Source organism: Portunus trituberculatus, chromosome 46 (assembly GCF_017591435.1).
Source record: "Portunus trituberculatus isolate SZX2019 chromosome 46, ASM1759143v1, whole genome shotgun sequence".
Classification (NCBI taxonomy): Eukaryota; Metazoa; Arthropoda; class Malacostraca; order Decapoda; family Portunidae; genus Portunus; species Portunus trituberculatus.
This window is the reverse complement of record NC_059300.1, coordinates 13,353,190-13,365,627: the sequence shown is the minus strand read 5'-3', so window position 1 is coordinate 13,365,627 and position 12,438 is coordinate 13,353,190. Positions and strand designations below refer to the sequence as shown.

The following is a 12,438-nucleotide window of genomic DNA, read 5'->3' as shown; positions in this document are numbered from 1 at the left end:
CAATGCTAGGATACTAAGCCCTGTATGCTCGGCCTCTTTCTAGAGTATCACCACGAGTCACTTGCCTTACACACACCCCGTCACCTCCATTAGGACTTGCTTCATTTTCCGCCACTATTCTGGAAGCTGCGCCTCACGGAAGTGTCCGGAGGTGCCAGGGCCGGAAAATAGTGATACATATATCTGCAATACTGAGCAAGAGTCTATGGTGTAATTTCCTTCTCTCTACCAAGCCTTCACCCTCGCCTGGCCACCGTCCCTCCCGTAGCCTACAGTCTCATTACCTTGGAAGAGCCGCGGGTCGTTTACCTGGTGGCGGCTAAAACGTTCTTTTCATTCGCGTAACAAACAGCCTCTCCTTCTATGGTGCTTATCTTTTTCTTCTTTATTTGTTTTGTTCCCTCCCTCTGTATTCCTCTTCTAGAATAGCCGCTCTCCCCTTTTTTCTGAGAAAATTTACCTCTATACGACTAAAGTACCTCGTTGTCCTAAGATAAACAAAGTATTTTTCCCTCCTCTTGTCCTTCATGTTGCCTTGCTCTTGTTCTCGGACTCCCGGGAGCGGTGTTTCCTTCTTACCTCGACACTGGCACAGAAAGTATTGGTTTAGTTTTCATGCTAACTTTGATTGGATTACAACAATGCCCCTCGTGTCATGATAGTGGAGACTCATAGCATTGCTTCAACACTTACCCGAACAAGAAAAGAATTACTATCTTGAAATTCGTGAAAAAAAGAAAATTTATGGAGTTTAGAGTAGAATAAAAACAAGGCCAAGAATCTTTGTTGGGGCGACCACAAATACAATGACTATTATAAGCATTCATTAATCTCTCTCTCTCTCTCTCTCTCTCTCTCTCTCTCTCTCTCTCTCTCACACACACACACACACACACACACAAAGCACAACCTAAAATTCCCAGTATACATTTGTCCTTCTTAACATGTCACGTCTCTAGTCACTTCTGTCCACTTCCTGTCCTCTTATAGTGACACCTGCACTCTACGTCTTCCTCTGCACAACCTTCCCTTACTGCGACCCTTTCCTCTGGGCCACATATTCTAGCTCTAATGGGGCCAAGGGAACACGTCAGCCGCATTTCACACTTTCCTCCCACTTAAGAAGCAAAGGGGACGTGGCCAGCTTACTTTAGCCGTGCGATTGGCGTTCCCAGCTGCCGCTCACGGGTAGATAGAGGCGTCACTTTAAAAGATATGGAAGGGGTACTGAGGTAAAGCAGGAACGCGACATGGGAGACGTTAGAGAGAGAAAGCAAGAGCGAAAGCGAGAGAGAGAGAGAGAGAGAGAGAGAGAGAGAGAGAGAGAGAGAGAGAGAGAGAGAGAGAGAGAATGTAAATGATATAGATATGTTAACCCCAGTAACAGTATACCCATTTACGACTGACTGAATCTAGGAGCGTCCAGTCACAATTATATATTCCAGGATCGAACTGTGGGCTTCCTGTGATGTGTTGTAGTTACACCCACCACCACCACCACCACCACCCAGCCCTCCATGTTCCTGACGCCACTGAACACAAACGTGGAAATGAATACCTGATAACTCATACTGGTTGTCATGTGGGCGGCTGCTTATCACCACACACACGCACACACACACACACACACACACACACACACACACACACACACACACACACACACACACACACACACACACACACACACATACACACACACACACACACAAGAGAGGAACATACCCTTGGTTAAACAGTGTGACAGAGAAAAACCCTAAAAAATAAAGTAAAGAATATAATCTTGAATCGTAATAAGGAGAGCAGGATAAGTTTTTTTTTTCAAGTTTTTACATCACATAACCACCGACGAACGAAACCAGAGCAGACACAACGAACAACTATCCAATACAACATTTCTTTCTTAGTGCTGATGGAATTTCACAGATAAACAAAATTCAACAAACAATAGTAAATGAATAAGAAAATTGAAAATTGAAAGAAATATGTATACGTAGAAGAAATACACTAATGAACAACACACACACACACACGCACACACACACACACACACACACACACACACATGAAAAAAATACTGCCATACCATCCATGTCAATCTTTACTGTGTCTCGCCCTCGCCTGTCTGTTCACGCCGGAGGTTTAGTGACGCCCCGCTGCCGTGTACTGTGGCATGCAGGGCTACATACCACTGAGGAAGGGTTTACACGCGAGCCAATAGTAATAGTAGTAGTAGTAGTAGTAGTAGTAGTAGTAGTAGTAGTAGTAGTAGTAGTAGTAGCAGTAGTAGTAGTAGTAGCAGTAGTAGTAGAAGTAGAAGTAGCAATAATATTAGTAGTAGTAAGAGTATTGGCAGTGAGAGTAGAAGCAGTATAAATAACAGTTGTAGGAGAAAGACTGAATTTAGTAACAATGGAGATGGAATAAATAAGTAAGACTCCATCACGACTCACAAACACAGCCACTGAAATAGATAACAACGCTGAGGTGGAAAGAGACGAGGAGATATGTCGGGGCGGCTTTGAGGAACACAGAGGACATGACACAATATACTCAAAATTCACGTCATAAAAAAGAGAAGGAGAGAGTGAGCAAGTCATGAATAAAGCGATAATCAAGGAGGCTAAAAAATACATGAGGTGTCCCGCGCCAGGCATGAACAACGCTCGGGGGAAGAGAGAGGGAAAGGGAAAGGGAGAGGAGGTGGATGGTGGCGGTGAGACAGGGGGCAAGTGACGTCCAGCGGCATTGACGTGACTCACCCCAAACAATAACCAAGGCCAGTAATGGACAAATCCAGTCAGGGACGCTTGGTAGTTTCCACACATACTTCAGAGCAGGCTGGATAGAACACGCCACTAACACGAGGAACACTGTGATATCTCCTTCCATTCTGTGGCGTCTACCTCAACCTATCAAACATTTCACACACGTTCTATTATTTTGATTGCTTTTCACGGACGATTACAGCTGCCAATATCAGTGATTACACTAGATTGCTTGAAATAACCTAATCGTTTGTGTTCACGTTTACATCTTCATTCAGGTGAGTAAGCGACCTGCCCCACCTTCAAATACATGAGGGTAAGCGGCAGTGCTGACCTCGCTAAGGATTTCACCAGGTGCCGATGAGGGTTCCAGGTGAAAGTGTGAGGTGTGGGGGGTGTGGCGCCTGGCGGGGAGCATGCGCCAGGACAGGTTATAGCCCCGTTCACCCCTGCCCCGCTCCGATCCCCTTTATCCTTCCTCAGCCCTAAGCTCTACATGGCAACGGTGCTGAGTGAAGGTCTGGCCCGCATGACAGTGGAGTATCAATCACAACGGACCACACGGAAGAAAGGAAGGAAGGAAGGAAGGAAGGAAGGAAGGAAGGACGGAAGGAAGGATGAATAATGTCTTGATAAAAATGTGTGTGTTTTGAGAAGATAAGGGGAAGGAAAGAGTAATAATAATGAGAATAATAGTAGTAGTAGTAATAGTAGTAGTAGTAGTAGTAGTAGTAGTAGTAGTAGTAGTAGTAGAAGTAGTAATATTGCTACTGGAACTTAGAATCGTGTGTGTGTGTGTGTGTGTGTGTGTGTGTGTGTGTGTGTGTGTGTGTGTGTGTGTGTGTGTGTGTGTGTGTGTGTGTGTGTGTGTGTGTTTCCGGGCAAGCTGCTACACGGGAGCAGCAAGGACAGCAGCTTCTTACAAATCCTCCGCTGACGACAGTTGCACACACAGCTTTCAGAAAATGGGAAAAACAGGAAATTCTGTCGAACGCACTCGATACACAAATTGCGAGGCTTGGCAGGTGGAGGGACAGTCACTAATGCTATGGGACTGGCGCGTGGAGGGACAGTCACTAATGCTGTAGGACTGTCTGAAAACCCACTACAACATCTCCTTACTATTGATGCCTTGGCTATAAATACGGGAAGGAATCATACATACACACACAAGCAGATTAAAAACATGGCTAAAACACGCAAGAACCAAATTTTAACTATATATAAGGGACGGAATCTTACATACACAAACAAATAGATTATGAACAAGGCCCAAACACGGAAGAACCGAACTTTGGCTCTACATAAGGGAAGGAATCATACATATACACAAAGGCAGGTTAAAAAAATAAGGCCTAAAAACACGCAAAAACCGAACAACAATAACGATCTCATACTTAGGATAAAAATATCACTGAGGTGTAACTTACAGACATTTAGTAGATTGCAAAGGCGAATAAACGCCATCTATAATAGTCGCATATTTAAAGGTGACACTCTATATGATAACCAGTGAAAACCCATTACTTCGGAGGGCTGGGAACACTGACACGAAACGCAATTTACAACAATGGCCTTCTGACACGCTGCCGCCCTTCTTTGCATCATTAATAGGAAATAACGTATGAAAATGCATAAGGGGGACACAATGTTTGACAATATGCACAGAGACAGAGACAGGCAGACAGACAAATAGACAGACAGAGCCATACTAAACACTCACATACACATGCACACAGTCAAGTAGGTCGTGTTTGTAGGCGTCCAATGCAGGCAACACAAAGCACACTTCAGGCAAGGCAAAGGAGAGGCAGCGGTGTTTATCTTCATTCCAAGCAGAAAAGAGGAACAAAAAGATACACCACATGCAATGACGAGAAAGATATCAGGAAAAAATGTCCAGTTGATTGATTGACAGACAGACAAAGACCAACCGACAGAATGGCGCACTGGCAGGCAGGCAGGCAGGTAGATAAACAGAGAGTCAAATAGACTATTAGGCAAACATATGTAAGCTGGAATTCAGGAAGGCATATAGACATACCCAAATGTAATGCAAAAATAATAACATGCAGATATACTTAGTTTGAATGATATTCACATATAACTTTAAAAATACAAAGAAAGATGAGAATTCCTAGCACGCACACACACACACACACACACACACACACACACCACACACACACACACACACACACACACACACACACACACACCACACACACACACACACACACACACACACACACACACAAGAAGGGCCAGCACTGCAGTATACGATCATTTCATCACGCTCTCCGAGAGTCTTGTCTGTTGCTCATTCGCATAACTCAGACTTCGCGCGTCAAACGAAGGAGGTAATTTGGCGCTGGCTGACACGCTCGATGGGGCTTAGCGGACCAGGAGACGCCGCCCAGGAGACACGCAAGCAGCAACAAGCGAGGCCGCCTTCACGGCAAGACACGATAAGTTTTCGTTTTCTGTTTTGTTTTCTGTAAACTTTAGAAATTAAATCCTAATGTTGATAATGTGTAGTAATGCAAGAAATCTTGAAACATCAGTTAACTTGAACTGTCCGCGTGTGTGTGTGTGTGTGTGTATGTGTGTGTGTGTGTATATATATATATATATATATATATATATATATATATATATATATATATATATATATATATATATATATATATATATATATATATATATATATATATATATATATATATATATATATATATATATATATATATATATATATATATATATATATATATATATATATATATATATACACACACACACACACATCCACACACACACACACACAAACCAGAGGACCGGGGTTCGATTCCCCGGCCGGGTGGAAATATTTGGGTGTGTCTCCTTTCACGTGTAGCCCCTGTTCACCTAGCAGTGAGTAGATACGGGGTGTAAATCGAGGAGTTGTGACCTTGTTGTCCCGGTGTGTGGTGTGTGCCTGGTCTCAGGCCTATCCGAAGATCGGAAATAATGAGCGCTGAGCTCGTTCCGTAGGGTAACGTCTGGCTGTCTCGTCAGAGACTGCAACAGATCAAACAGTGAAACACACACAAACATACACATATACCCACTTCACAAATTTAGCTCCACATCAACAAATACCAGCATTTAATTAAATCTTTCATTAAAAGTTCCTTCGCCTGTACTGATGAATATTTGCTTCGCCAAAAGGAATTCCTGATTCAAAATTCAATGATCATTCCAGGTCGGTAACGTTGTCTGCATCAACAACTTTCTCTGCCATGAAGTGTTCTACTCCTGAACCCGATGATCCATGGCAACTCAATGTTGGTAATGCAAAAATGTGCATAGGGAAAAATATGATTTTCTTGTAATTCAAGACGCAACCAGTGAGAATGATGTATTGCCGGACGCAACATTTGACAGAGGTACTCTTTCAATACAACTCCCTCCCCATGAATGGGCAGCGTGAGGCGGCGCAGGTAAAGGTAACACTTGTACGCCTCCTTGGCGCTGTACCGGTGCTTGTCCCTTTAACCTTGGGCGAGGGCCTCGACCCTCGACATCTCCCACTGCAGCACAGCCATGTTTTATTGAGGAGTCCTGCAGTGTTCATTTACTCCAGAGTTATGGATCATTTGGACTGTACTTAATAGAACTCTTCACTGTAATTGTTATCTACAAAGTGTGCCTTCTCGTAAAGTAGAAGTGTCGATTTTCTTTCCTTTTACTTTTTCTTCTCTCTCTCTCTCTCTCTCTCTCTCTCTCTCTCTCTCTCTCTCTCTCTCTCTCTCTCTCTCTCTCTCTCTCTCTCTCTCTCTCTCTCTCTCTCTCTCTCTGTTAATACTTGGAGTGCAAATCGGTGATGACTTCTCTATGTTGATCTTAGCACTGTTACGGCGATCTTTTTATGTCTGTATTAATGAAATACCTAAATGTCATTATTTGAGAATCCGCCACACTGCACACAGTCTGATCTGTGCAGTTTCAGATCTCCTGGATTCATTTGTCTGCACTCAGTTTGTCAAGGTAGCACACTACTCTTGAACCAATTAATTGCAATTTAGTATTACAATAAGCATGAACTATGACATACTTTACATGGCAGGAAAATTTCATTTAATGACATTGTTTTATTTTCATCTTGTTGCATGTCAAATCTACTGCCCTATGATTCATTTGCTTCCTTGAATATTGACTTACAAAGGTGAGGTGGGAGTTATGTCTTTTCAGAGTTCCGCCAAGCAAAAGTAGCGTGTGGAAGCAGAGAAAGCTACAGCTGAGTTCCTTCTTTATTCACCTCATTAAAGCTGAAGCACAACTCGGATCTATTGAGGATCAGGAGCATGTCGAGTAGTGAAAGTGAGGAAGGTCAGGACAGGCTCCAATAATTCATATTCTTTGACTTCATACTGTTGTTACATTAGAAAAGAACTCCTTTCAATTGATTGTAACTTCCTTGACAATGCAAAGTAGTCTTAAAGACTTACAGTGAAGAATCTTTAGCTCCCGAGGAGTCTCACCTATATAACTTTCATTTATAGACACTCAGGCGATGTGAAAGTAGAGTGCAATGCCAGGGAAATTATTAACATATTTTCAAGTGTTTTGCAAACCATAAGACAATCTAATAAGTGAATTTCCTTCTAAAAGATAAACACACACACACACACACACACACACACACACACACACACACACACACACACACGGCCCGGTAGCTCAATGGTTAGAGCGCTGGCTTCACAAGCCAGATGACCGGGGTTCGATTCCCCGGCCGGGTGGAGATATTTGGGTGTGTCTCCTTTCACGTGTAGCCCCTGTTCACCTAGCAGTGAGTAGGTACGGGATGTAAATCGAGGAGTTGTGACCTTGTTGTCCCGGTGTGTGGTGTGTGCCTGGTCTCAGGCCTATCCGAAGATCGGAAACAATGAGCTCTGAGCTCGTTCTGTAGGGTAACGTCTGGCTGTCTCGTCAGAGACTGCAGCAGATCAAACAGTAAATTACACACACACACACACACACACACACACACACAGACTAGATGCAGAGTTACAGATGTTAGTTGAGGCTCATGACGACGCCCCGAATGGCCCTCTAGCACACTGCACATTGTCAACCCAAATTTGAATTCCAGCATCGCGAGCGACACAAACACTTGCTGCACCGCGCCGACAGCCGTTGACGGCCACACCAACACGGGGAACAACATCTGGCGGGCGGTCTCTCCCTGCTCGCCTGACATGTAGGCACAGTAGGCAGGACCATTGCTGCTGCTGCTGCTGCTGTTGTTGCTGGGGAACACTAAAACCTGACATTTTTTGCACTCTCATGTTAAGTGTGAAGGTGTGTAGCGATGCTGGACATCGTTGCATCACAGGCAATCTCGACACCAATCATGAATTCAATTCTGCTGAATGCGATGAATTTATAGTATGGCTGCGTTTATATGTATCTGTTTTAGTCTCTCTCTCTCTCTCTCTCTCTCTCTCTCATATATATATATATATATATATATATATATATATATATATATATATATATATATATATATATATATATATATATATATATATATATATAAACACATATAGTATATAGCATTCTAGACTGCAACATGATTAGAAATATTTCTTGAAATTTTGATTCCCATGAAAATTATTTTCGCGATGTGTGTGTGTATGTGTGTGTGTGTGTGTGTGTGTGTGTGTGTGTGTGTGTGTATGTGTGTGTGTGTGTTTGTTTGTTTCTATGGTGTCGTGTGGTATGGTGTGGTGTGGTGTGTGTGTGTGTGTTTCACTGTTTGATCTGCTGCAGTGTCTGACGAGACAGCCAGACGTTACCCTACGGAACGAGCTCAGAGCTCATTATTTCCGATCTTGGGATAGGCCTGCGACCAGGCACACACCACACACCGGGACAACAAGGTCATAACTCCTCGATTTACATCCCGTACCTACTCACTGCTAGGTGAACAGGGGCTACACATGAAAGGAGACACACCCAAATATCTCCACCCGGCCGGGGAATCGAACCCCGGTCATCTGGCTTGTGAAGCCAGCGCTCTAACCACTGAGCTACCGGGCCGGGTGTGTGTGTGTGTGTGTGTGTGTGTGTGTGTGTAATTCACCACGGTTGGCTGCTGGTCACCCAGCCAATCTTCCCCATTACGGAGCAAGCTCAGAGCTCATAGACCGATCTTCGGATAAAACTGAGACCACAACACACACTCCACACTCCGGGAAAGCGAGGCCATAACCCCTAGAGTTACATCCCGTACCTATTTACTGCTAGGTGAACAGGGGCTACACATGAGAGGCTTGCCCATTTGTCTCGCCACTTTCCGGGACTCGAACCCGGACCCTCTCGACTGTGAGTCGAGCGTGCTAACCACTACACTATGCGGTGTGAGATCTCCTGTGTGTGTGTGTGTGTGTGTGTGTGTGTGTGTGTGTGTGTGTGTGTGTAATTCACCTCGGTCGCTTGCTGGTCACCCATCCAGTCTTTCCCATTACGGAGCGAGCTCAGAGCTCATAGACCGATCTTTGGGTAGGACTGAGACCACATCAACACACAACACACACCGGGAAAGCGAGGCCAGAACCCTTCGGGTTACATCCCGTACCTATTTACTGCTAGGTGAACAGAGGCCACACATTAAGAGGCTTGCCCATTTGCCTTGCCGCTGCGGGACTCGAACCCGGCCCTCTCGATTGTGAGTCGAGCGTGCTAACCACTACACTACGCGGTGTGTAGTATGTGTGTGTGTGTGTGTGTGTGTGTGTGTGTTTCACTGTTTGATCTGCTGCAGTCTCTGACGAGACAGCCAGACGTTACCCTACGGAACGAGCTCAGAGCTCATTATTTCCGATCTTCGGATAGGCCTGAGACCAGGCACACACCACACAACGGGACAACAAGGTCACAACTCCTCGATTTACATCCCGTACCTACTCACTGCTAGGTGAACAGGGGCTACACGTGAAAGGAGACACACCCAAATATCTCCACCCGGCCGGGGAATCGAACCCCGGTCCTCTGGTTTGTGAAGCCAGCGCTCTAACCACTGAGCTACCGGGCGTGTGTGTGTGTGTGTGTGTGTGTTCTCGTCTTGGTTCCTTGACACCGCGGCCGGCGTCAGAGGCAGGGTAAGTAATGAATAAGTAGTGAAGGGGCGGGAGGAGAAGGAAGGGGGAATATTGAGGAGCATGAGAGGAGGGAGGCATGAGAGACGGGAAACTGAGGTCTGGCGCGGAGGGAGAGGGAGGGAAGAGGGAAGGAAGGAGGGAGTGAGTCGTATCTTCCCTTTAAGGAACGACAACAAACAAGTCAGTCGGCAAAATAACGCCATTACAGAACTGCCAACTCACCGAGAAAGGTCAAACGTGAGACAAAAAAAAAAAAAAAAAAAAAGTTGATCGAAGTTTTTTTTTCGTTTTCAAGCTGATACAGACACACATTCGAAAAAAATGAAGCCATAATGTGCTGTTTGAAATGTCTGTAGCCGATCCATTAAACACTTTGCCTCATTAACACCAAACCACTGCAGGGTGTTGGGCAGTGGAAAAAAGTAAAAGTGTCACCAATGAAGTGTAAAGTCTGCCAAAGGTGAGAGAGAGAGAAAAAAAAAATAAATAGGTGCACCCATTTTTCCCCAAAAAGTGAAGAGGGCATAGGTGAAAGAAACAATTCAATAAGAGCGAAAACTCTTGTGGCGAAAAAAAAAAAATGTTGATGGTAAAAGAAAAAAAATCTTCTCCGAGAAAAAGAAAAATAGCGGAGTGACGGGAAAAACTGACTTACTTGTAACTTGGCTTTCCCTTCTTTCCCTTCTTGCGGCGGCGAGGTTTCATATCCATGTTTGCGAAAGTTTAGGTGGACGACGACCAGAGGTGGCGAAGTGTCGAGGAGGGGTGGTGGGAAGGGAGGAGGGTGGCGGGGCGACTCACGGGATCACGACACAGACGGCGTGACGGGGCGATGACAAATCAAAGACAAACAGAAAAGTGGAGAAAGGTCGGGACGTGAATGGGCAATCAGAGGCCGCGGGGAGCACCAGGGAGAGTGGCCAGTGACAAAGTAATCAACGAAGGACCAGCTACTGAAGTGCCAAATTGGAAAACAAACTCTCTTTTTTCAGATAATTAAGTTACTGACGGATGAATGATTTGTACTAAAGCTATACTAGGCTAAGACATTATCACCAAGAAGTCTGTTAGCGAGTAAGGCTGGGACCAGGGGAGGAAGGGGGAGTGGGTGTATGGCAGCCCAGACCCTCGCTACAGCCTCAACAAATTAAAACACAGGAAGGGTAGGTGGAGGCAGCAGAGGGTGTAAAGACTTCTCTTATACAGGTATGGGGGAGATATTTCAGTGTAGATATATGTATGCTGTAGGAGTTAGAGAGGGGACCCGGGGCAGCAAGGGCCACCTGCACACTGAGGGGAGGGGTTAGCTGTGGAGGACGGGAGGTAGAGAGCGAGTCTGAGACGTGTCTGGGACGCCAGGAAGTCAGGCGGCCAGACAGGACGCGACAGCCACATGGACAGCCTTACACCGCATTCACCTTACTCCCCGTGCTACTCCAAGGCCACCATAGTTACTGTTTCTCCTATATTTTGTTTTCTGTTTGGTATTCTAGCGTCGCTTGTTCATTTCCTTATTTGTTCTTGTCAGCACCGTCCCCTTTTGATATTCTCTATTGCATATGTTTCTTATTCAATTCGTGTCACGCAATGTGTTCTTTACTTTCTTTTTCCCTTTTTCTTAGTAATTTTCTTCCCCCCTCAGAAGGCGCAGCAAGAGTCACACGCTACTGGATCGTGATGGAGTGGCGTGGAGAGGAGAAGGCCATCATCCCTCGCCGACGCGTGCGGCTCGCCCTCCAACTGGCAGAGTCTGGCCACAGCATTCAGGTTCAAGAGTTTTCATATAAGATTTCACGAGCAAACACCTCCTCATGAAAGTTACGAGAGTTTCTCACTTATTAAGCGATTTCTAGTACTATTATCTCCTCACATTTGATATTTCGCTACACTCATGAGGTCTTTCACTTCAAAGTAAGCTTACGTGATGCGAATAGCAGCGATTTGTTTTTACGTTTCAGAGATGAACACCCTGAACAGTATTCAGGAACTATAATTCCAGAGAAGCTTCTTCAGCAAGCCTCACCATCCACTCACACGCTCCAGAGACAAGAACTTCCAGTGTTGGGTCTCACTTATTCACGAATCTTCATTATGAGTTTAAAGACATCACTTTATTCTTCGGCAGCAGCTGTAGTAGTAGTAGTAGTAGTAGTAGTAGTAGTAGTAGTAGTAGTAGTAGTAGTAGTAGTAGTAGTAGTAGTAGCAGCAGTAGTAGTAGTAGTAGTAGTAGTAGTAGTAGTAGCAGCAGGAGCAGCAGCAGCAGCAGCAGCAGCAAGCAGTGGCCACGCCCACAAGCACGTCAACTCGCTACTCACGCAAACTGTAATTCACTTAATGAAAGCAGTAAAACATTTTGACATTAATTTCTATCGAACATACCAACTGGCATTAGAGTCACATATCACTTTACTATTACTCTATTTCTTCATATTTATTTATTTATCTAATTTTTTTTTTTTTACCGAGACACGTGCAACAATACTATGCTAGTTTTAAGTCTTCCTCTTGATGTACACGAGTTA

At 44.7% G+C, this 12,438-nt stretch overlaps 1 protein-coding gene across 5 annotated transcripts in view; it reads right to left on the bottom strand.

Moving 5' to 3' along the window:
• The window catches only part of LOC123520337 (potassium voltage-gated channel protein Shaker-like), a 624,445-nt gene that overhangs the window by 251,131 nt on the left and 360,876 nt on the right, over window positions 1–12,438 (bottom strand). The window contains exon 1 of one of the 5 annotated variants that reach the window (XM_045282552.1): window positions 10,572–12,021. The exons of the other annotated variants lie outside the window; for them this stretch is intronic. Within the exon in view, the coding sequence (XP_045138487.1) occupies window positions 10,572–10,627 (56 nt within the window). The 5' untranslated portion in view covers window positions 10,628–12,021. Of the gene's footprint in view, window positions 1–10,571; window positions 12,022–12,438 lie in introns of those variants that run through there. 5 annotated transcript variants of the gene reach the window in all.